This window comes from Rhinolophus sinicus, chromosome X (assembly GCF_036562045.2).
Source record: "Rhinolophus sinicus isolate RSC01 chromosome X, ASM3656204v1, whole genome shotgun sequence".
In the NCBI taxonomy this organism is placed as follows: domain Eukaryota; kingdom Metazoa; phylum Chordata; class Mammalia; order Chiroptera; family Rhinolophidae; genus Rhinolophus; species Rhinolophus sinicus.
In genome coordinates, this window is record NC_133768.1 from 1,444,082 (window position 1) to 1,466,623 (window position 22,542).

Below are 22,542 nucleotides of genomic sequence, written 5' to 3' on the forward strand. Positions count from 1 at the left end.
GCAGTTGGAGAGAAAATAAAACATTCTACCAACAAGTACGGGAAAACAAAAGAAAGACCTCTTCCTATCAACCTGTTGCAGAACCCACTCCTGTAGATGTCTAGGAAGAGAAATAATAAATCAGTAATTGCCATGAATAACCAAGGCAACAAGATAGCTCAGAAAGAAAGTGAAAAGTCTCCAGAAAAGGAACTTAAAGATATGGAAATATGTGACTTAAATGACAGAGAATTCAAGATTGCAGTTCTGAAAAAACTCAACGAGATGCAAGAAAACACAGAAAGGCAGTTTAATGAACTCAGAAACACAATCAAAGAACAACATGAGCATTTCACGAAAGAGATTGAAATTTTAAAAAAGAACCAAATAGAATTTCTGGAGATTAAGAACTCAATAGAAGAAATTAAGAATGAAATAACCAGCTTAGGTAGTAGAGTTGACCAGATGGAGGAAAGAATCAGTGACATCGAAGATAGAAACCTGGAAATGACACAGATGGAAGAAGAAAGAGACTTGAGACTTAAAAGAAATGAAAGAACTCTACAAGAACTTTCTGACTCCATCAGAAAGAGCAATATAAGAATAATGGGCATACCAGAAGGAGAAGAAAGAGAAGGGAACAGAGAATATATTCAAACAAATTGTTGATGAGAACTTCCCAAACTTGTGGACAGAACTGGATCCTTGAATCCAAGAAGCAAATAGAACACCTAATTACCTCAATCCCAACAGGCCTTCTCCAAGGCACATTGTATTGAAGCTGTCTAAAATCAACGACAAAGAAAGAATCCTCAAGGCAGCCAGGGAAAAGAAGACGGTAACCTACAAAGGAAAGCCCATTAGATTATCATCAGATTTTTCAGCAGAAACTCTACAAGCCAGGAGGGAGTGGAACCAAATATTCAAACTATTGAAGAGAGAAATTATGAGCCAAGAATAATATATCCAGCAAAGATATCCTTTAGATATGAAGGAGGAATAAACACCTTCCCAGACATAAAGAGGCTAAGGGAATTTTCTAATACACGACCTGCACTACAAGAAATACTAAAGGAGGCTATTCGACCACCATCAACAGGGACAATTTGTGGCAAACAAAACATAAAAAGGGGGGAGAGTAAAGGCTTGAACCAGAATATGGGAATGGAGAAAGTAAGCGTGCTGAAGAAAATGGAATACTCTAAATATCAAACTTTCTTTTACATAAAATTAAGGGTAACCACTCAAAAAAATCCAGAACTGAAATATATACTGTAATAAAAGAAGAAACAGAGGGAAATATCATAGAATACCACCACACAGAAATAATAGACAACAACAAAAGGCAAAGAAACAATGGAGACACAGCCTTAACAGAAAACTAAAGATAGAATGACAGGAAATCCTCACATATCAATAATCACCCTAAATGTAAATGGACTGAACTCACCAATAAAAAGGCACAGAGTAGCAGATTGGATCAAAAATTAAACCCAACCATATGCTGTCTCCAAGAGACACATCTCAGCTACAAGGACAAGCATAGACTCAAAGTGAAAGGGTGGAAATTGACACTCCAAGCAAATGGTACCCAGAGAAAATCACGTGTAGCCATAATGATATCAGATGAAACAGACTTCAGAGTGAAAAAGATAACAAGAGACAAAGATGGACATTTCATAATGGTAAAGGGGACTATACAACAAGAAGACATAACAGTCATCAATATTTATGCCCCCAATCAGGGAGCACCGAAATATACCAAGCAACTACTAACAGAACTAAAGGGAGAAATTGACCAAAACACAATTATACTAGGGGACTTAAATACATCATTGACAGCTATGGATAGATCATCCAAACAGAAAATAAATAACGAAATAACAGCCCTAAATGACACATTAGATGAAATGGACATAATTGACATATATAGAGCACTTCATCCTAAAACATCAGACTATACATTCTTTTCTAGTGTACATGGAACATTCTCAAGGATAGACCATATATTGGGACATAAAATCAGCCTCAGCAAATTTAAGAAGATTGAAATCATACCAAGCATATTCTCTGATCACAAGGCTTTGAAATTCGATATCAACTGCAAAAAGAAAGCAGGAAAAAAACAAATACATGGAGATTAACAACATACTTTTAAAGAACGACTGGGTCAAAGAAGAAATTAGAGGAGAGATCAAAAGATACATAGAAACAAATGACAATGAAAATACATCCTACCAAAATTTTTGGGATGCAGCGAAAGCAGTTTTAAGAGGGAAATTTATATCATTAGACGCCTATCTCAAGAAACAAGAAAAATCCCAAATAAATAGCCTCATGTTACACCTTAAAGAACTAGAAAAAGAAGAACAAGTGAAACCCAAGGTCAGCAGAAGAAAGGAAATAACAAAAGTTAGAGCAGAACTAAATGAAATAGAGAACAAAAAGAATAGAAATATCAGTGTGACAAAGAGCTGGTTCTTTGAAAAGATTAACAAAATTGACAAACCCTTGGCTAGACTCACTAAGATAAAAAGAGAGAAGACGCTAATTAACAAAATCAGAAATGAAAAGCGGAAGTTATCACGGACACCACAGAAATACAAGGGATTATCCAAGAATACTATGAAGGACTATATGCCACCAAATTCAATAACCTAGACGAAATGGACAAGTTCTTGGAAACATATAGCCTTCCTAGGCTGAACCATGAAGAACTGGAAAATCTAAACAGACCGATCACCAGTAACGAAATTTGAATCAGTCATCCAAAACCTTCCCAAAAGCAAAAGTCCGGGACCAGATGGCTTCACTAGTGAATTCTACCAAACCTTCAAAGAGGATCTAATACCAATCCTGCTCAAACTCTTCCAAAAAATTGAAGAAGAGACAGTACTCCCTAACTCATTTTATGAGGCCAACATTACCCTGATACCAAAACCTGGTAAGGACAACACAAAAAAGAAAACTACAGACCAATATCTCTGATGAATACAGACGCAAAAATCCTAAATAAAATTCTAGCAAATCGAATACAACAATGCATTAAAAAGATTATTCATCACGACCAAGTGGGGGTCATCCCAGGGGCACAAGGATGGTTCAACATCCGCAAATCCATCAATGTGATACATCACATAAACAAAATAAAGGACAAAAATCATATGATTATATCAATTGATGCAGAAAAAGCATTTGACAAGATACAACATCCATTTATGATTAAAACACTTAATAAAATAGGTATAGAAGGAAAATACCTTAACATAATAAAGGCCATATATGACAAGCCCTCTGCTAATCTCATAATTAATGGTGAAAAACTGAAGCCCTTTGCTCTATGTTCAGGAACACGACAGGGCTGTCCCCTATCACCTCTGCTTTTCAACATAGTGTTGGAAGTCCTTGCCAGAGCAATCAGGCAAGAGAAAGAAATAAAAGGCATCCAAATTGGGAATGAAGAAGTTAAATTATCACTCTTTGCAGATGACATGATGCTATATATAGAAAACCCTAAAGACTCCACCAAAAAGCTATTAGAAACAATCAACAAATACAGTAAAGTTGCTGGCTACAAAATCAACATACAAAAGTCCATTGCTTTCCTATATACTAACAATGAAATTTCAGAAAAAGAAATACAAGAAACCATTCCTTTTGCAGTTGTAGCAAAAAGAATAAAATACCTAGGAATAAACTTAACCAAGGATGTGAAGGACCTATATGCTGAAAACTATAAGACATTTTTGAAAGAAGTCGAAGAAAACACAAAGAAATGGAAAGACATTCCATGCTCATGGATTGGAAGAATCAACATAGTTAAAATGGCCATATTACCCAAAGCAATATACAGATTTAATGCAATCCCCATCAAAATCCCAATGGCATTTTTTAAAGAAATAGAACAAAAAAAATCAGATTTGTTTGGAACCACAAAAGACCCAGAATAGCCAAAGCAATCTTAAGAAAAAGAACAATAATGGAGGTATCACACCCCCTGACTTTAGCTTGTACTACAGGGCTACAATAATCAAAACAGCATGGTATTGGCAGAAAAACAGACACATAGACCAATGGAATAGAATTGAGAACCCAGAAATAAAACCACATAAATATGGACAGATAATTTTTGACAAAGAAGCTAAAAACATACAATGGAGCAAAGACAGCCTCTTCAATAAATGGTGCTGGGAGAATTGGATAGCCACGTGCAAAAGAATGAAACTGGACTGCTATTTGTCACCATGTACCAAAATTAATTCAAAATGGATCAAAGACTTAAGCATAAGACCTGACACAATAAACTGCATAGAAGAAAACATAGGTACTAAACTTATGGACCTTGGGTTCAAAGAGCATTTTATGAATTTGACTCCAAAGGCAATGGAAGTAAAAGCTAAAATAAATGAATGGGACTATATGAAACTTAAAAGCTTCTGCACAGCAAAAGAAACCATCGACAAAATAGAGGCAACCAACAGAATAGAAAAAGATATTTGTAAACAATGGCTCCAATAATCCAAAAAATACAAAGACCTTGTACAACTCAACAATAATAACAAAACACAGAGAATGGGAACAGACACTTCTCCCAAGAAGACAAAAGGCCAAGACATATATATAAAAATGCTCAACTTCACTAGCTATTAGGGAAACACAAATCAAAACCACAATGAGTTATTTCTTCACAACTGTTAGAGTGGTTATCATCAACAAGACAAAAAATAACAAGTGTTCGAGAGGCTGTGCCGAAAAAGGAACCCTCACACACTGTTGGTGGGAATGTAAATTTGTACAATCTCTGTGGAAAAGTGTGGAGGTTCCTCAATAAATGAAGAATAGAATTACCTTTATGTACCCAGCAATCCCTCTCCTGGGTACATAGCCAAAAAACCTGAAAACATTTATCCGTGTAGATATACATACTCTGGTGTTCATTGAAGCTTTATTTATAGTGGCCAACACATGGAAACAACCAAAGGTCCTTCGATAAATGACTGGATAAAGATGTGATATACTAACACATTACAACACTACTCAGCCATAAGAAAAGATGAACTAGTGCCATTTGAGACAACATGGATGGATCCTGAGCTTATTATGTTAAGCGAAGTAGGTCAGAAGATGAAGTTGGGAACTGTGTGACTTCATTCTTATGTGGAATATAAAACTGAAAGCAGCAAAGGAACAAGACAGATAAACAAATACTCATATAGACAGAAATCAATTTTGTGTTTACCAGAAGGTAAGGAGGGGAGGATAATAATAGAATAACATAAACGGAGTCAAATATATGGTGAGAGAAGGAGAACTGACTCCGGGCAGTGAGTATACAATGTGATATATAGATAATGTATTACAGTAATGTACACTTGAAACCTACGTAATTTTACTCTAACCATTGTCACTCCAACAAATTTAAGAAAAACAATTAATTTAAAAGGAAACAAACATATTTAGCTTCATGAAAACACCATAAAATAGCTGTATATTTTCTCATTTCACCATAGAATAGTATTAAATCAGCCTGTACCAGTAATATAACAGACTGGTATTTGGGAACCATAATCTCTGGATACCTAGCACAATGCCTAGAATACAATTGGCTTTAAATAAATGAAGACAAAATGGTCTTTGGTATTTGTCCAAACTTAAAAGTACTGACTGCATATCATATTTAAAATACAAACAAATAAAGAACAATATCACATCAACCAGTGGTCCCATAAAATACATGAACTATTAGGTACACTGCGGGAATTACTCAGAATTAGAAAAACACTATAGTTTTTAATACAACTTGCTCTGAGTAAATTTTGATGACAGAATGGGGAGAAGGCATCATTTGCTGCAATTATTTAAATACGTTTATACAGTACCTTTTAAATATTAATGATATTAAACATACGGACACAATACAAATGTAAATGTTAACTGTTACCTGGTAATCTCGCAGGCCAACCAATATAATGTCTGAGGTATTTATCCAAACCTATAAAACAAAAGTTACTGCCTATTATATTTAAAAAAACCAAAACAAATAAAGAGCAATGCTGAAAACCATTCCTCCCACAAAAAATATGTACTATTCACCCAGTGTGGCTAAAGTATCTTAAGATTAGGGAAAAAACTACAGCATATACAGTACTATGTGTGTGTGTGTGTGTGTGTGAATATATGGAAAAATTGTTAGTTATATACAGTTATAGTATATTAAGAAAATGATTGTATGTAGGTTTGTTTCATAATTTTCAAATTTAGGATGTTGAAAATATATCACAATTTATTTCAACTACTTAAGAACTTAAAAATTGTGAAAGAAATTATCACTTGTCACTAGAAACTTTTAATCACAAACCACGCGTTCAATATATAATTATTCAAAATATACAAAAATAATAGATCTGCATAAACAGATACTCACTTATTGACATAAATTCAGACCCTAAAGCCACAATTTGTAAAGGAATGGATTAACAGACCAAAAAATTAAATCATAAAATCAGAGCTAAAGAAACTTTTAACCAATATGATTAATAAATCAGCCTGCACTATAATGAAGAACAAAACACTATTATCTAACATATTCCAATTTAAAATTTCCCTAGTATGTACAGCTGTTTCCCCCAAACCAAAATCTAATCAAGGAAAATATACTACATTCAACTGTAGTCTCTTTAGTCTTCTTTAATCCAGAAATAATACTCCAACTTTTTTTCTTTCACAACATAACATTTTTTAAGGGTTCAAGCCATTCGTTTCGTAGAGTGGATTTGTCTCACTGTTTCCTTAATATTATACTCAGAGTAAACATTTCTGGCAGAAATACAACATAGGTAAGAGCAAAGAATTCTTTGCAAATATAATCTTGTACTATAAAATTTCCTACTGGAGAACTTACTTTACTAATTAATGTTGTCAAGTTTTTCATTATTCTTTCATGTTTTTGGAAACTAGGAAAAATGAGTCATGTAGCCAATATGTATGAGCTCTGACAATTAAGTTCACAAACTTGTAGCAATGATGTTGCTCATAACCTTTTTTGGTATCAGAGGGATTATTCCTTAAGATTTTATACCAACTGGAGAGTTAACCAATTTTTGCTATTTGGAAGTGCTGAAAAGGCTGCGTGATAAAGTTAGACAACCTGAACTTTTTACCAATCATTAATTCATGGCTCTTACATCACGACAATGTACCAGCTCATACGGCATTGTCTATGAGGTAGTTTTCAGCCAAGAAATCAAATAACTGTTTTGGAACACCCTCTCTTCTCACCTGATCTGCCCCCAATGAGTTCTTTCTTTACCTGGAAATAAAGGAAATATTGAAAGGAAGACAACGCCAGCTCTGATGGCCATTCCAGTAAAAACGTTCCAAAATTGCTTTGAAGGGTGAACTAGGAGCTGTCATAGGAGCATAGCTTCCCAAGGGGAGTACTTCAAAGTTAGTGATGATATTCAACAATGAGGTATGTAATATTTTTTTCGGATGAGTTTGCAACTTAATTGTCAGACTTCATGTATATCTACAGCAGAGCCATGTTTTTATAAAAGCAAATTTTGTATAAAGTAAAACAAGTCTTCATACCTACCTTTTTTCTCAATTTTCCTCTGATATGACATAACCTCTTTACACCATCAAAACACATTGCTTCTAATCGTCCATTTCCCAACATTTTTATCACTTGAGCATACTCTGAGGGGAGAAAAAGAAAAAAAGTATGAGATACTGTTCAATTTTTATCAAGAAGTAACAACTGGAATTAGTAAACAGTTTATTTTCATTGCTCAATTTAATCACAAACTACAATTTTTTAAAAATAGTAAGGATTGATCAGCAAAAAGCCTAAGTATCCACTTGAAGAGAGCTTTCAAGGTGACAATATACTATTTTTTCCCAAGAAAACAAGTAAAATTTTCATCTAGCAAAGTTAATTTCTATAGCCTCTTCTGCTATGCTTATTTAACCTTTCAGAGTGAATAGAAGTCTATGGTAGTCAAATAATTTGTCACAAGTGCCATTTCCATGTCAATCTTTGTTATTACAAATCGTTTAATTATCTACTCATTTTGAGAAAATCAGTTCCCTTTTATCTTCACGACTATATGCTTTTAGACAACAAAGTGACTCGTTTCAAAATGTACTCTATAACCCTGGCTTATCAATCTTTCACATTTAGAGCCTAGTCCAATCTTGGCTCTCCTTTCTCTCAGAAACTTTGGTAGCAAAAAATAACGGATTAATTAATTATAAATAAACTGCTTACTTTAGACTACCTCGATGATTAAAGTTCTCAAAAAACAAAAAAAGAACGTTCCAACATAAAATGCAAAATTTTAATTAAAATATTTCCAAGTGCCCTCAAGAGTTCACCTAAGTCCACTGCCATTAGAAAACACTTATGAGAATTAGACAGCATATGGCAGTCTCTTCAAGGTATAAATTACAAAAGCAAGAGTGGGAGTGAGGAGAGGGAAACAGGTAATTACTACAGAATCTTCACACTACTCAAGTTTCTACTAAAGACTCATCCTAAAGAGAGCCTAGACAGTGTATAAATGAGATAAACTGGATCCACATTGTGGGACTGTTACGTGGCAGTGGCTCCCTTTTACCACAACCAATTAACCTAGCTTACTCTCCAGTGTTTCTTCAACATGAGGGGGAAAGAACAAAATTTAAAAATCAGCCCTGAAAACAAACTTCTAATGAAAGTGAAAAAGAAGGTGGCTAAATAACTGTCTTTAGACAGAAAACATGTTATGTAAAACACAATTAATAAACATGTTTGTTTTCCAGGGCCTTGAATGTATGATATGAATAACTACAAGATTTTGTTATAAAGTCTTAGAAATTGGCTGGCCCGGTGGCTCAGGCGGTTAGAGCTCCATGCTCCTAACTCCAAAGGCTGCCATTCGATTCCCACATGGCCCAGTGGGCTCTCAACCACAAGGCTGCCAGTTCAATTCCTCGAGTCACGCAAGGGATGGTGGGCAGTGCCACCTGCAACTAAGATTGAACATGGCACCTTGAGCTGAGCTGCCTCCTGAATGGCTCAGTTGGTTGGCGTGCATCCTGTCAACTACAAGGTTGCCAGTTCAATTCCTCGAGTCCCACAAGGGATGTTGAGCAGCACCCCCTGCAATTAAATTGAACATGGCACCTTGAGCTGCCACTGAGCTCTCGGATGGCTCAGTTGGTTGGAATGCGTCCTCTCAACCACAAGGTTGCCGGTTCAACTCCCGTAAGGGATGGTGGGCTGTGCCCCATGCAACTAGAAAAACGGCAACTAGACCTGCAGCTGAGCTGCGCCCTCCACAACTAAGACTGAAAGGACAACAACTTGACTTGGAAAAAAAAGACCTGGAAGTACACACTGTTCCCCAATGAAGTCCTATTCCCCTTCCCCAATAAAAAAAATCTAAAAAAAACAAAAAAGAAATTATTGAAACACCTGAAGAAATCTGATTATAGATTGTGCAATAAATCAGCACTAGCTATTCAATAGACCTTTTCTCTGTTGATGGGAATATTATATTATCTGAATTCAACAATATGATTAACAGCTTAAAAATCTGAATTTTAATGCACATCAACAGCCAAATATGACTACTGGCTATCATAGTGGGCAGCACTATACGAGCTATGAGTATAATTTTAAAGTTTTTGTGATAGTTAGTAAAGATAGTTAGTCAAGTTAGTAAAGAGAAAATCTTTGTTCTTAAGTGATATATGCTGAAGTATTTAAAGCTGAAGTCCGTAACTGTATATAATTAGGTGTCCATAAGAAAATGTAGTTAGGAAAAATGTAGACATGCACAAAGAAAAAATATAACAAGAAAATGTTAAAAATTGGTGAATCTGAGTAAAAAGTAGATGAAAGTTTGTTGTACTTATATTCCAACTTTTCTGTAAGTTTAGTATTATTTTTAATAGGGAAAAAACCAAGTGCTCTAATCAATTTATTTTCCTCATTTTTGTATCTTTGTCTACACTTACTTAATCCAATAGAATTAAGTCAATTGTTCAGTTGTTTTATTACATTTTATGATTCTGTACTAGTAGCATTGGAGAACTGAGTGCCCTAAAGTCATAACAAAATATCCATGTCTACTGAATATGTATAACATTCTCACTATCAAACTTAGAATATGCAATTTTCAATGACAGCATTCCAGGCTTAATTTGCTCTAAACCCTAAAATTCACTCTCAGTTACATTATGCTCTTCCACACAAAACAATGAAACCTATAGTTACAAAAATGCTAACATTAATCTTTATCCACACCTAGTATAAAATTGATTATTTAACAGACAAATTCTGGAGAAGTATAAAGGATTACAAACAAGGAAAAACAAGGTGGAGACATGGGAACAACTGCTCAGGATTTTGACTAAGATCCCTTTCAGGTTAAAGACTGAAATTCACATTAAAAAAATGTTAATAAGTTAAAAATGTCTTACCTTGTCCATCCTCCTTAAAGACTAATTCTCTTTTTTCAGATTCATTCTCATTCTTACCTCTACGCCTGTTTTTACCTCCTTTACCTAATTGATTTAAAAAGTGCACAAAAATTAAGTGTAATAATCTTATGTAATATTTTACAAACTATGAAACAAACTAAAGTCCTATAAACTTTATAAAATCACTTAGAGAAAAATAAAAAATATATAATTTAAATAAGCACTCTAACATTAACAGAACTCTAAATAAGGGTTTTTAAAAATCTACCTAATTTGGTTACCCAATTATACTTGTGTCAAAGGTTTCCTTTTAGTCCTTTATCAGGTTAACATATATCAAACACCTATCTTTCCTTGACATTTGTATTTGGATTTTTCAAACACGCAAGTGTATCTTATATAAAAGATGTGGAAGAAAAATTCCTTTATTAGAGGTAACTATTAACATCTTACAGTCTATGCTTTCCAAATAAAAATAGAATTCTATACATTCTTTTATAACCTATTTAAATCCCACTCAATAATTTGTCCTAAATGTCTTTTCATATCAAATAACCAGACTTAGATGAATATTTTAATGGTTAAAGTATATTTAATCCTTTATTTTGGTTATTTCCAATGTTTCACTGTTATTACATAATGCTGAACTGAAGATTATTCTTCAGGATAATTTTAGGATAAAATTCCAGAGGATAAATTTGCATAGAATTTCTGGGTTAAAAGTTATATATCCACTTCCTTAGGCTTTTAATGAGCTATAATTTATACTCCCATCAGCAAGGAAGGAATATTATCTAGTCCTCTGCCATAACCATACTATGTTAAAGATTTTTAAATGCATAATTGTATTTTTCAATTTTTGCTTTTATTAAAGTTGGATATATTTAGATAGTATTAACTTTATTTTCTTGTGAGACTTCCTATCAAGTAATCAAAAAAATTGGGGTTCTTCTCCATAGAATTGTATTCCTACTCCAGAATCCAAACCACAAACGCGGTCATTTCCAAAAGGTGGAAGAAAAACGGTTGAGTGGTAGGAATAAGGAACCCCTGGCAAGAGCTGAAACAAAAAAGTTCGATAACAAACTGAATTAAAAATGTGTACCTTGCCACAGTAAGGACAATCATTTATCTACTTGAATGTACCTCGTGGGGCAGTCTCACATTGTTCAGTGCTATAATAAAAAGAAGATGGGCCTCCACAAGGTCTAGACTCATCTGGATTCACTATCTTATGCATTCGTAGGAAGCATAAAAACTAATTTCCTAGAGAGGGAAAAGTATTCTGTATTTCAAGCCATTAATCATGCCAATTCCTTTAGGACAAGAATCATACCTGCTTTACTTATTTAGTTATATACCAGAGTCTGGCCATTTTTCAAATGAATACACGAAGAGTTTTTACAGGAATGTCAATGTAAAAATCATATGCAGCAATATCCTTAAACTGTAGGAGCATCTAACCCCAAACGCTCTTCATGAATGAGCCAGAAAATGCCCTTTTTCTGGACTGGGTTTCTAATATTTCTGAAGGAAACAAGCTGAATGAGAATGAGCCCAAACCACAAGTTACTCAATATATGGCCCAAAGTAATTTATATTCTTATGGTAACATTCACGAAGACTATATTCACAGGGCTTTTGGATTTTCAAACGAAAACAGAAAACACTTTTTATCTACATTAGCAAGTCTTACCTCATGAAATTCAGGAATCTTAAAAAGTACCCTTTCAACCAAGTAACCTAGAAGATAACTGATTTTACATACATAATTGAAAATGTAAAATTCAGGATGATTAACTCCACAAAAAAGAGGAAGAAAGATTTGAGAGAGGGGCAGAGGGGGCTTTAACTAAATCTATGTTGCAATTTTTTAAGTTCAGAAGAATAATTTCCAGTTTATGGTATCTATACTTTTTGGTGTGCCTCAAATATAAAAGTGATGTGTTGTCACTCTACCTGAATTAACCATACCCTAATCACCCCATATTGTAATGTAATAGAATCCGCTTTAAAATTTCTTTTGAAAGAATGATATTAGAACAGAACATACAACACTTTGTATACTAATGTTTTATTTTGCTTTCTAAAATTAAACTAAAGCAAATTCACAAATCTCTTCCTTAAACAAATCAGATGTGTTCTGGAGATATAATGACAGGATCTTTCTTAGGCATTATTTAGTTTAAGAGTCCTACAGGATCAAGAGGGAACCTATTATTTATCTAAGGATAGAGTCTGCATAGGGAAGATAATATCAACAAAATTCACTAGATACCTACTGAGTGCCAAGTTGGTAGTAATCCAATGTCCATAAGACATGTACTATCCCTTTTAGAGTATACATCTCAGTGAGCTATGTTATTTAAAAATCTCATGTTAGAAACAAAGGTGAGAATAAGATACCTATTCAAGTAGTGAAGTTATTATCTGTGAACTAATTGTGAATTACACAGGTTAGCAGATCACTAGAAGCCTTTTCTAACATACTGTTAGAAAGACACACTGCTTCTCCCATAATAATAAGCAGTAAAACCCTTAAGAGTTGGCTTTGGGGACCTAGATGGCATTGCATAGGGCAGGCACAAAACTGAGAGAAGGGGTGAGTGGTGACAGCTACAAAGAGGAAATTAAGCAGAATCCCTGAAACCACCTTTAAAGTAGAAAGGAAAACATAAACAGGTCTTGGTCCGAAGAACGAATAACCAAATTGTGGGCTGTGAAATATGGTCCTATCCTGTAAAAAAATAGATTTCCGGGGATCTACTTAGTTGTTTTTGGGTTTTTTTCTCGCGGTATAAGGTCATTTACAATGTCAGAAAAATCTCAGGTCTTACAAAAAGGACAGTTTCTTTTTGGAATGATTGTACAACGGTTCTGCTTTACCTAGGTTAGGCCTCCCACTTTGAAAGTTCCAAATAAACTTATTCTCAAGTGTGACAATTTGTGAACGATTTGCCTCAAAATAAGGGCAGACTGCTTTACGACCACAGAATACGTTGTAGGTAACGAAGGGTGCAAACTTTGCTAAATATGTGTCTTCTAGAAAAGAATGTTAAACTGTGCGAATAGAGGAAAGCAAACCACTAAAGATTAACCTAACTTATGTATCAAGGTTCCACATATTTTTAAACAAAGGAGAGCGAGTATCTTCAACAATAACGAACTTCCCACAAAAACTCACGAAGCAGGCACGAGCCTTGAAAGTTAATTAAGTACCCCAGGACAATCTTGGGAAGGGCTGATGGGCAAGAAAGACGAAGTCTAGGCCGCCAGTGGTAGGTCTTCCCCTATCGCGCTGCTGTCAGCCTAGCGCGAATCAGGAGCGAAAGCCCATATTCTCTCGCAGGAGAACCTCTAAAAATGGCGTCGGCGCCACCCCAACGTGACCAAACTGAAGATAAGAGTAGCTTCCCAGATCCTCCCCAGAGCCCAGAGTCGCGTCCGGAGCGCCCAGCCGCGAAAGGAAGGTCATTGCAGCCTGAGCTATCCCGAGGCCGTAAGCAGCGCCCGGGGAACCGAGCCGAACGCAGTCGTGGTCCCGGGGTCCAAGCGGCATTACCTTTATTCTTGGGCATGGCTATGAAAACCGCCTCCTGGCGTTTCCGACTCTTCTCCGGGGTGCCAGTGAATCCAAGCAGTTTCACGTCGCGTGTGCGAGACAGTATTAAGACCGCGCCCTAGGGGGAATCTGCAGCAAGCGAATGGCGTCGCTGTGGCTGGCGTCGCGACTACTTGCGTCATTTTTCCGTGCCTCCACCTGGGTCTGCTCCCTGTATCTTCCTTTTTCCTCCCTTGTCCCTGTCCCCACCACTGCGCATGCGTATCAGACTGACTCACACCTCTTATAGCAAAGTAGTCAGAAAAAGGAAGGGGAAGAAGAGTTCAGGCCGAAGCTAGTAAATCATTAGAAGCCACTGGTCCTTTGAGCTGAAAAGAGGCGGAGTCAAGGATGGAGTTTCTGGAACCATACAGTCCCAGTTGAAGAAGGATTGAGGTAACACCACTACTGACTGAAACCAGACATCTCTGCTTTGTAACATTCCAGTGTAGCACTCTCATAAGTTACTGACTCATTAACTCGAAGGGCCTTTTCTCATGCTTAGCTAGAAAGGGAGGGCAAGACACCCTATGTGCAAGATGCGTGTTACTACGTTCACGTTTGTTTTTTGTTTTTTAATTAAGGTAGAATTGTGTTACTGGTCGAAAGTCTGTGTGTTTCTGGCATTTCAACAGGACAAAACTCAACATGTCAACTTTAGAGTAAGGAAGCCCTAGTAGTTCCTCAAATCCATCTCTACAAATTACAAATTTCAGGCTTCTTTTATGCCAATGAAAGAGAAAATGGGAGGAGCTGTTTTGTTAAAAACTCAAGCCCCAAGCAGAATTCCTTCAATGATTTGCATGTCCAAAGGAGGAGCTATTAACCTGAAGACTAGAGGAGCAAAGCAGTCTTGAATAAGATGGAGTCATGCAAACCTAGCATTTAACTCTGTTACAGTTATTATAACATTGTGTAAGGTATACAGCATATTAATTTGACACATATATATTTCAATATGATTATCAACTTAGAGTGAAAAAATAAAATGGAGTCACTATAGTCATAATGTTACATTACTAAAGTACATTACTAAAGGTTGAGGAATGAAAAATTATTCTAGTCTTACTTTAACTGGCCTGGGAATTTAAGTTATGGAACTTTCCAGTCCTGTGTCAATGTCCTCCAGATAACCCTCTGACACCCATTATCCATACCACCTGATATCTATTATCCAGACCATCAGCCATCTAGAGGATTATGATCACAGACCAATCCAGACACTAACTATGAAGGACTGGTTCTTTTCAAAAATGTAATTTGTTTTTTTAATTGGGGAATATTAGTGAGTTTCTCCAGAGCCCATCAGCTCCACATCATTGCCCCTCAATCTAGTTGTGGAGGGCACAGCTTAGCTCCAAGTCCAGCTGCCATTTTCAATCTTTAGTTGCAGGGGGCACAGCCCACCATCCCATGAGGGAATTGAACCGGCAACCTTGTTGTTGAGAGCTTGCGCTCTAACCAACTGAGCATCTGGCTGCCCCAAAAATGTAATTTTTAATGTAAGTACACTTGATATTAATATAAAAATATTGAATGTCAACTGTAAACTCTCTGCAAGTAAAGCAAAACAAGACAAAAATCTGTCAGCTTTTCTTTCTTATGTGAAACACTTGGGGATATTGCCACCTTCTGTTTCTAATTGCAAAGTCTAAAGTCCTTGAATAAAGTTTTTAAAAATTTATTTTTCAATTGCCATTGACATACAATATAACATTAGTTTCAGAAATACAAATCAACCTAATGATTAGAGATATACCTAACAAAGTAATCACCCCAATAATTTTTTTACCCATTGAACACTGTACATAGTTGTTGCAATATTGACTATATTCCTTATGCTGTAGTAGTATATATCCCTGTATATATACTGTAGTATATATCCTGTGCCTAGTTTTTTAAATTATACTTTACATTCAATGTTACTTTGTATTATTTTCAGATATACAGTGTAGTGGTCAGATGTTTATGTAATTTGTGAAATGATACCTGCGATAAGTCTAGTACCCAGTAGACTGTACATAATTTTATATTATTGATTATATTCTTTATACTGTACAGCCCTGTGACTCATTTGTAAGTACTTACTTGTACTTCTTAATCCTTTCACTTTTTTCACTCAGCCCAAAAACTGCCCTCCCATCTAGTAATCATCAGATTATTCGCGGTATCTATAAGTCTGTTTCTGAATTGTTTGTTCATTTATATTATTTTTTTTATTGCAATTTATTGGGGCGACAATGGTCAAGAAAAAAGCGTATGTTTCAAGTATACAATTCTGTTATATATAATCTATATATCACATTGTGTGTTCACCGAGAGTCAGTTATCCTTCCATCTCCATATATTTGAACCCCTTTACCTTCTTCTACCATCTCCCTTGCCCCTTTACCCTCTGGTAATGACTAAACTGTTGTCTGTGTCAATGAGTATTTGTTAATTTGTCTTTTTCCTTTGTTGCTTTCAGTTTTATATCCCACGTGTGTGTGAAGTCATACGGTTCTCGACTTTTTCTGTCTGACTTACCATATTTGTCTTGCATAATGTGCACCCACGTTTCTGGCCCAAACCTTCATGGAAAAAATGTTTTAATTTTTTAATTCAAAATTTCGTTTATATTTAGGTACTTGTCTTTTGTATTATAAAGGAGGATTAGCATTTATTTTTTAACATATTATGGTACAAGAAATTTTATGAACCTGTAACAAATTCATGATATTTACACATCATAGAAGGCCAAAACTCTTCGTTGTTGCAAGTTCGTCATAAGATCAACAAAACCGAATATCGTATTCCAGGGTAATAGTTTGCATACGGATATTGTTATTGATTTCTAGAGTTATACTTTTAACTCATATGCATATGTTTTTAAAAAAAGAATTAAAAATATTTATATGGCTATGGAATTAGTACTATCCACGTATAACACTCATACTTAATTTTCCCTTACACTTGGGCGAAAAAGTGTGCATTATATGTGGCAAAATACGGTATTTCACTTCACATAATAATCTCTGGCTCCATCCATGTTGTTCCAAATGGCAGTATTTCATTTTTTCTTAGGGCAGAATAGTATTCAATTGTATGTGTACATATATATATATATATATATATACACACACATATATATACACACACATATATATATACACATATATATACACACACATATATATATATACATATATATATATATATATATATATATATATATATATATATATATATGTTACATATTTGGTTGTTTCCATGTCTTGACCTTTGTAAATAATGGTGGAATGAACATCGGAGTACATACGAGTATACCTTTATGGATAAAGGTTTTCAGACTTTTTGGTAGATACCCAGGAAAGGGATTGCTGGTCACATGGTAATTCTATTCTTAATTTTTTAAGGACTTCCACAAGCTTTCAATAGTGGCTGCACCACAATTCAAATTCCCACCAACAGTATGCAAGGGTTCATTTCTCTCCACAGCCTCTCCATCAATTATTATTTGTCTGGTTCATGATCGCCATTTTAACATGTGTGAGGCAATATCTAATTGTGGTTTTGATTTGCATTTCCCTATTAGCTAGTGAAGTTGAACATTTTTTTCTTTCATCTGTTGGCCATTTGTATGTCTTCTGGGGAGAAAGAAGTCTCTGTCTATGTCCTCTGCCCATTTTTTTTAATTGGATTGTCTTTTTGTTGTTGAGTTGTATGAGTTCCGTATATATTTTGAATATTAGCTCCTTATTGGAGACAATGTATGCAAATATCTACTCCAACTGGGTTGGCTGTCTTTGGTTTCTCAATGGTTTCTTTTGCTGTGCAGAAGCTTTGTAATTTTATGTAGTCCCTTCATTTATTTTAGCTTTTACTTCCCTTGCCTTTGAAGTGAAATTCGTGTATTCCTCTTTGAACCCAAGTTCCATAAGTTTAGTACCTATGATTTCTTCTATGCAGCTTATTGTCTCAGGTCTTAAGCCCATTTTGTCTAAATTTTGGAACATGCAGAAAGATAGCAGTCTAGTTTCATTCTATTGCACGTGGCTTTCCAATTTCACCACCATTTCTTAAAAGAGTTTTCTTTTCTCCATTGTACTCTTTTGGCTTCATTGTAGAAAATTATCCATATTTATGTGGGTTTATTTCTGGGTTTTCAATTCTGTTCCATTGGTCTGTCTGTCTCTTTTTATGCCATACCTGCTGTTTTGATTATTGTTGTTATGTAGGAAAAGCTGAAGTCAGAGAGTGTGATATCTCCAGCACTGTTCTTTTTTCTCAGGGTTGCTTTGGCTATTCCAGGTCTTTTGTGGTCCCATAGCAGTCTGAGGATATTTTGTTCTATTTTTTTTTAAAAACGCCATTGGGATTTTGATGGGGATTGCATTAAATCTGTATATTGCTTTGGGTAATATGGACATTTTACTATGTTGGTTCTTCCAATTCATGAACACAAAATGTCTTTCCATTTCTTTGTGTCTTCAATTTCTTTTAAAAATGTCTTATAGTTTTCAGTGTATAAGTCTTTCACATCCTTGGTTAAGTTTATTCCTAGGTACATTATTCTTTTTATTGCAATTGCAAAAAGAATTGTTTCTTTTATTTCTTTTTCTGAGATTTCATTGTTAGTCTATAGGAATTATGTACATTGTTTCTGCCTGGCAACTTTCATTTATTGTTTCTAATAGTGTTTTGTTGGATTCTTTAGAATCTATGTAAAAATCATGTAATCTGCACAAAGTGACAATTTAACTTAATTCCCAATTTGGATGCCTTTAATTCTTTTTCTTGCCTGATTACTCTGGCTTCTAATACTATGTTGAAAAGCAGAGGTAATAGGGGACAGCCCTGTCATGTTCCTGTAGAGCAAAGGGCTTCAGTTTTTCACCATTAGTTATGAGATTAGCTGAGGGTTTGTCATATGTGGTCTTTTTCATGTTAAGGTATTTCCCTTCTGTACCCATTTTATTAATGTTTTAATCATAAATGGATGTTGTATCTTAGCAAGTGCTTTTTCTTCATCAATTGATATCTTATGATTTTTATCTTTTATATGGTGTGTCACATTGATCGATTTGCATATGTTGAACCATCCTCAGCCCTGGGATGAACCCCACTTGATCATGATGTATAATCTTTTTAATGCATTGTTGTATTTGATTTGCTGGAATTTTGTTTAGGATTTATGTATTCATCAGAGATACTGAACTGTAATGTTATTTTTTTGTGCGTTATCCTTACCAGGTTTTGGTATCAGGGCAATGTTGGCCTCATAAAATGGTTAGGAAATATTACCTCTTCTTCAATTTTTTGAAAGAGTTTGATGAGGAGAGGTGTTAGATCCTCTTTGAATGTGTGGTAGAATTCATTAGTGAAGCTATCGAGTCCTGTACTTTTGCTTTTGGGAAGGTTTTGGAAGACTGATTAAATTTCCTTGCTGTTGATCAGAATACTTAGATTTTCCAGTTCTTCATGATTCAGTCTAGGAGGCAAACAGATTTCTAAGAACTTGTCCATTTCTCCTAGGTTATTGAATTTGGTGGTATATAGTCCTTCATAATATTCTTGGATGAGACTTTGTATTTCTGTGGCAGCCATGGTAACGTCTCTTTCATTTCTGATTTTGTCTTTTTAAAAAAATCTTAGTGAGTCTAGCCAAAGGTTGTCAATTTTATTAACATTTCAAAGAATCAGCTCTTTGTTGCATTAATTTTTCTATTGTCTTTTGTTCTCTAATTCATTGTTTTGTTCCTAGTTTTATTATTTCCTTCCTTCTGCTGACTTTGGGTTTCATTTGTTCTTCTTTTTCTCATTCTTTAAGGTGTAACGTGAGGTTATTTATCTGGGATTATCCTTCTTTCTTGAGATAGGCCTGTAATGATATAAATTTCCCTCTTAAAACTGCTTTTACTTCATTCCAACAATTTTGAAAGGATGTATTTTCATTCTCAATTGTTTCTGTGTCTTTGGGTCACTCTTATTTCTTCTTTGATGCAATCGTTCTTCAAAAGCTTGTTTAATCTCCACATATTTGTGGTTTTTCCTGCTTTCTTTTTACAGTTGCTATTCAATTTCAAAGCCTTGTGATCAGAAAATATGCTTGGTACGATTTCAATCTTCTTAAATTTGCTGAGCCTGATTTTATGTCCCAATATATGGTCTATCCTTGAGAATGTTCCATGTACACTAGAAAAGAATGTATAGTCTGATATTCTAGGATGAAGTTCTCTATAAATTGAGAACTTCTCTATAAATAAAAACTGTAATACATAAATATTTGGTCTAATGTGTCATTTAGGGCTGATATTTCCTTACTGATTTTCTGTTTGGATGATGTATCCAAGCTGTCAATGATGCATTTAGGTCCCTTACTATAATTGTGTTTTTGTCAATTTCTCCCTTTTCTGTTAGAAGTGGCTTTGTACATTTTGGAGCTCCCTGATTGGGGCACATATATTGATAAATATTAGATTTTCTTGTTATATAGTCTCCTTTATCATAATGAAATGTCTTTGTTACCGTTTTTGTTCCCTCCTAGAGACCCCAGAGATGTCCCTTTCTCATTCCATTATTTGAGGACACAGAGAAGATGTCGATGAACTAGCAAGTAGGCCCTCACCAATGAATTGTCTGACATTTTAATCTTGTATTTCCCAGCCTCTGGTACTGTGAGATATAAATTGATAGGTCAACCAGTACAGGAACACGCACAGTCAGGCAAGTTAGGAAAGTTTTTATTGTAAGAGAGCAAGGGTTTATCAGGCTGAGCAACAGATGGCTACAGCCAGGCTGCATGTCTAAAGGAGACTTGCAGCCCCAAGGGAGGAGTTGAAGAGGGTTTTATAGGGGCCATGCTGACAGGGTGGCATTGTTTGAACAGAAATGTTGACTGCCTGCAGGCCAGTAACTGTTTTGTGGTGTTTTCTGTTATCGCAAGTTTGGCTCTGTCTGCAGGTGCAGGCCGGCGGACATGGCTCTGTTGTAAGTCAAGGTCTCTGAGACATGACATTCAGAGATCTGGCATTAAGTCAAGGTCTCTATCACTCAGAGACCTTCCATTCCATCATTGTTTGTTATTAAAAAGGAGAGGGGCCATCATGTCTCTTTTCTGTAGCTGCTTCAGGATGAACATGGGCCGCGAGAGGTGGGGGACATTGTGGAAGCTGCTGATAATGTTGTAGGTGAAACATTTTATGGATAGCTCCGTTTGTGAACACCTGGAGTCGCCTCTGCAGGAATTGGGTGAAAAGGCGGAAGAGGCAGGAACCAAAGGCCAGGACCTAAAATGATGATGATTAGAGGCCCTACGAGGGGGAGAAGTCAAGGGCCTATAAACTGTGAGCTCTACTGGTTCTTGTGCTGGTCTCTGTTTGCCTGGGCCTGGGCAGGGTCCTGTGATAGGGTTTGAAAGTGGTTTAAGGAGACTCCTAGCTCTGCTGTTCCTGTCGCTACCCCCACAGAGATGTTCAGTGACACTGGGAGATGGCCCATTTTTGGCACATGAGAGTGTTTGTGGGGACAGGTAGAGTTTGATTATTGGGGGCGATCTGAATATCTGGAGAAAGTAAAACTAGGGTATATGTACCTGTCCAGTCGGTGGGGAGGCAGGCGTATGTGGAAGGTGATGAATTAGGTTGAGGGTCCAGAGGAGATAAGGGGTAATGGTAGAGAAAGTGTTAACATGGGGGGTTTATATCTCCTCTAGGGTTGAAAGACAGGTAATGGAATCATCGGAAAGGAGTTCTAAAATGGACCTGTGGAGGTTAAGGGGAAAGGTGGAGATAATGGAGAGGATTTGGAGGGGGGTGAAGGAGCCGGGAGAGAGGTTGGAGGATTTGGTTCGTGCAGCGAGGACAAAGGCAGGGGTAGGGGGTCACAGTTCATGAGTCTCCCCATTTTTTCTGAGGGATCTTGTGAAGTTGAATACAGGTGGGGCTCAGGACTGAGCTGCGATATTGTGAAACCTGGGCAGTGGAGTGGCAGGACAGGCAGTTCAGCTGTTTTTTCAGCCTGGAGAACTGAAACCGGGGGTGGGGGTGGGTGGGGGTGGGTGACTCAGCAGCTTAGCTGCAGTTGGGGTCGTGAGAATTTTCCGTATTGTCGTAAGTCTGATGGGTTGATGTCTTTGAGATGGACTCAGTCTCCTTGGGCATTGGGAAAGAAAGAGAGGAAGTGTCTTGGGATCGGGGAAGAATGCAGTCTGCATGCTCCCTAAGGATCTGCTGAATGAGGCTAAGGTTTGGGAAGTAGTCTCTCATTGGTGAGCTATTAGGAGGGAGGTTGTCTAGAAGGAAGCGCCTGCCATACATGAGCTCGAAAGGACTGAGGAAGGTGAAGGCCCAAGGGGTGGTACAGATTTAATAAGGGAGATACAGTAGACTGTGATGGCCCTATGGGTGGGAGTGAGCTGGACTCCCAACTAGACAACTGAAGAGGGAGAGAGTTGTGTCTTGTGCGGGGATACCTGGTAGCCCTTGTTAATGAGGAAGTTAAGAAGGGTAGTGGTA

General features: G+C 36.2%; 1 protein-coding gene across 2 annotated transcripts in view; it reads right to left on the bottom strand.

Annotated features, from left to right (window-relative positions):
• Positions 1 to 14,183, bottom strand: part of LOC141569622 (eukaryotic translation initiation factor 1A, X-chromosomal) — a 31,944-nt gene extending 17,761 nt beyond the window's left edge. The window contains exons 1-4 of one of the 2 annotated variants that reach the window (XM_074323642.1): positions 14,009 to 14,170; positions 10,447 to 10,530; positions 7,574 to 7,677; positions 5,921 to 5,971 (exon numbers count right to left, since the gene is read on the bottom strand). In XM_074323642.1, the coding sequence (XP_074179743.1) occupies positions 5,921 to 5,971; positions 7,574 to 7,677; positions 10,447 to 10,530; positions 14,009 to 14,024 (255 nt within the window). In that variant the 5' untranslated portion in view covers positions 14,025 to 14,170. Of the gene's footprint in view, positions 1 to 5,920; positions 5,972 to 7,573; positions 7,678 to 10,446; positions 10,531 to 14,008 lie in introns of both variants that reach the window. The other variant, XM_074323643.1, reaches the window with a different exon arrangement.
• Between the last annotated feature and the right edge of the window lie 8,359 nt (positions 14,184 to 22,542).